At 29.8% G+C, this 3,042-nt stretch overlaps 1 protein-coding gene across 1 annotated transcript in view; it reads left to right on the top strand.

Moving 5' to 3' along the window:
• The first annotated feature begins 832 nt into the window (after window positions 1-832).
• LOC111632205 (zygotic DNA replication licensing factor mcm6-like) overlaps window positions 833-3,042 on the top strand; it is a 39,131-nt gene continuing 36,921 nt past the window's right edge. Inside the window, exon 1 of the mRNA XM_023376582.1 lies at window positions 833-924. Within this exon, the coding sequence (XP_023232350.1) occupies window positions 833-924 (92 nt within the window). The remainder of the gene's footprint in view (window positions 925-3,042) is intronic.

Genomic DNA, 3,042 nt, shown 5'->3' with positions numbered 1-3,042 from the left:
CCCTCTTTGTCAATGGCATTTACAATAGAACTTACCACATCTTGCATATAATAAGTCTTGATTATGGCTACAAAAAGCCACAATCAAGACTTAGGCCTTGGTTACACAGTTGTTTGTTTTCTGAAGTTATGGCAACGCAACACTTGGGCGATCTGCCTAAGAGAGAATGCCTTTTGGGAGGTCTTTTTTAAGAATAACTGGCCCCTATTTAGGCATTACAGACATGGAGAAAACCCGAAAAACTCCACGTGACCACTGGTTGCAACAACGACATTGTATTTGGCAATAGGAACACAATACGAATATTATTGCCATATTCGTTAGTTTTAAGGTTATTTTCTGTATAGTATTTTCAACAAAAGGATTAACGTGTCTACGGACGTACACAAAAACAAAAACTATTGGAAACAGATATCTTATGAGTAGTAGGCAAATATCTTGAGATCGATTATAATCGAACACTACTGGAACTGTTTTTAGAGACAGGCCTACATTAACTCTATGCCGAAAAGATGGATCAAATTCAAATATAAAATTGTATCAAATAACAAATTTTCTAAGACAAAACGACTTCCAACCACTTAACACATAACACTTGTAAAAAAGGTTTCGTGGATTGTTATTAACAAATTTTTATTTAAATTTCATAAATTAATATGAGAATTAAATAATTACTGAAATTTTAAAAGAATTCATTTTTAAAAGATGATAATTTTAATAACTTATATTTAAAAAAAAGAAAAAAAAAAAAAAACTGAAATGATGTACTACCTGGCAACACGCCAGCTAAAATTTGGCGGGAAAAGTCATTGTTCGATCGGGAGCGAAAAACATGGATGTAGCAGATTCAAGAACAGGTCCTAAACATTTGAGTGATGATGTGGGAGATCGTTGTCAAAAATTATTTCAAGATTTCTTGGAAGAGTGAGTAAACTGATACAATTGATTTTCTTCATTTTAAATAATTTATTTATTATGTGTGTGTGTATGTTCTCTTTCTATTTGTTCTAATGTAATAAAAATTCACATATTTTTGTTTTATTTGTTTGCTCTTTAATAATGAATAAAGATAGATTGGTCATAGTTAAAATAAAATCATATTAATTCTGTTTTTTATTAAATATTTACATGTGCCTCATTGTCATTGTATATAATAATTTTCATCAGATTGATATACTTGTATAAATAAACTACCTCACATATCTTTACAATTTATACAGTTCGGTTACCTACATTTCTACAAAATATATCCAGCCCTGACCCTATCTTTTTATTAATTTGTTTACAAAAATATATATTTTTTTTTTTTTTTGCAAAACATGACAATGGCTGCGTTCAGCAGACTCAACAGTTGTAACTGAGCAAATCGGTAGCTATTATGTAGCAACCTGGATCTGCTGAATAATCAGTGACATTGCATTGAAACAAACAGCCTCATTGGTCAGTTTCAGGTAGTGATAGGTAGTGTAAATGAAAGACACTACTAAATGTAACATTAAAACACCAAACATGTTCCAAAAGAGCACTACTATAGAGGGCGTTTTCCAGAAAAACACAACAGCTTCGGAACTGTTGAGTCTGCTGAATGTTTATTTCTCTTGCTTTTTGCTAGAGACAATGTCAACTTCAATTATTTTGTATTTTTTCACAATAATATACAGTATTTTTAGAAACTTTACAATTTACTTTTAATGCCAGTTAGTGTAGATGGTGTTTAGACATTTTTTTAACATTCTAAATAAAGTTAAATATAAAAAGTTCAAGTTCATAGATTTTTTTTAAAATGATTTCACAGCATTTGTCATTTTTTACATTGAATGGTACGTTTCAAAAGTGCGCATATTTTTAAACATAAAATCATTCACTTTTTTAAAATCAAACAACAAAAATTAGTGAGTATGTTAAAATTAAATATTAATCCTATTATGAATTGAGAATTGATGCTGAACAAAAACACAGAAATAGATAAAATCACTGAACAGTGGAGTTGGTCGTGAATTTGTACCTGACAAATGGGCTGGCCAAGTAAGGTTTTACTTCACATGACTTCACTTAAATAGGAATCAGTTTCCTATAAAAGTTTTAGGAGTTACTCCATTGACAGATTGCCTATGTATTGCATTGACTTGCCTTATTTCATTACTTCAAATTGAAAAAAAAGCTAACTCAAATAGAAACCAAGGAAAACTGTTAAAACCATTTACATTTGCAACTAACCTGGTTGAAAGATTCTGTCTCCATAATTCCTGTCCCTGTTTCAGGTTGCAATAAAATTATTTGTACAGTCATAACTAGTAATATCAAAATTAAATAATTTGAAATAAAAGTACAGTAGAGAGTCGATTATTCGAATGAATTTGGTCTGGGGTTGTTTGGAAAATCGATTTTTCAGCTAACCGATTATGTATGAAAAAATACATTATTAATATAGTGTATTAGTATATCCTAATAATAGTATATTAATATATCCCATGTTTAAATTTTTCTCCATTGNATAGATAAGTTCATTTATTATAAAGGAGACAAACAAAAATTTATTTGAACATAAATATTTGTTTTATTTGGGTCATAATAAAAAATGACAAAACACCATTTTAAAGTGCATTTTTATTCGAGTAATATATTTATAAATAATATGTAGCTCAAAAAGTAGCCAATGCGCCAAATGATAATTTTTACGCCAAACTAAAAAACAGGGTAGCCAAATTTGGCTCAAAGTAGCAAAATCATGCAATGTTGGAAGGAATACTACATAAGGCTGGAGTTGGGACTCAAAGGATTATAGACCCAAATGCGGGGAAAGGAGAGAAAGGACAAAAGATAAAGAAGTGAGGAAGGTTGGAAAATTAAAGGTCCATATTTGTATAACAGAAAGTCTGTTTAACCTTTCTCACTACTTTTTATCTTTTGGCCTTTCTCTCCTTTCCCCAAATTTGGGTCTATAATTCTTTGAGTCTCAACTTTAGCTTTATTTAGTATTTCTTCCTCATTCACACATTTCCAAATATTTGAAAATATTTCATTTCAATTCAAAAATTAAAT

The sequence above is a fragment of the Centruroides sculpturatus genome, unplaced genomic scaffold, assembly GCF_000671375.1.
Source record: "Centruroides sculpturatus isolate CEXI.00-Female unplaced genomic scaffold, Cexi_2.0 scaffold631, whole genome shotgun sequence".
Taxonomy (NCBI): domain Eukaryota; kingdom Metazoa; phylum Arthropoda; class Arachnida; order Scorpiones; family Buthidae; genus Centruroides; species Centruroides sculpturatus.
Note: the sequence above shows the minus strand (reverse complement) of the source record. Positions and strands in the feature narration are given on the sequence as shown.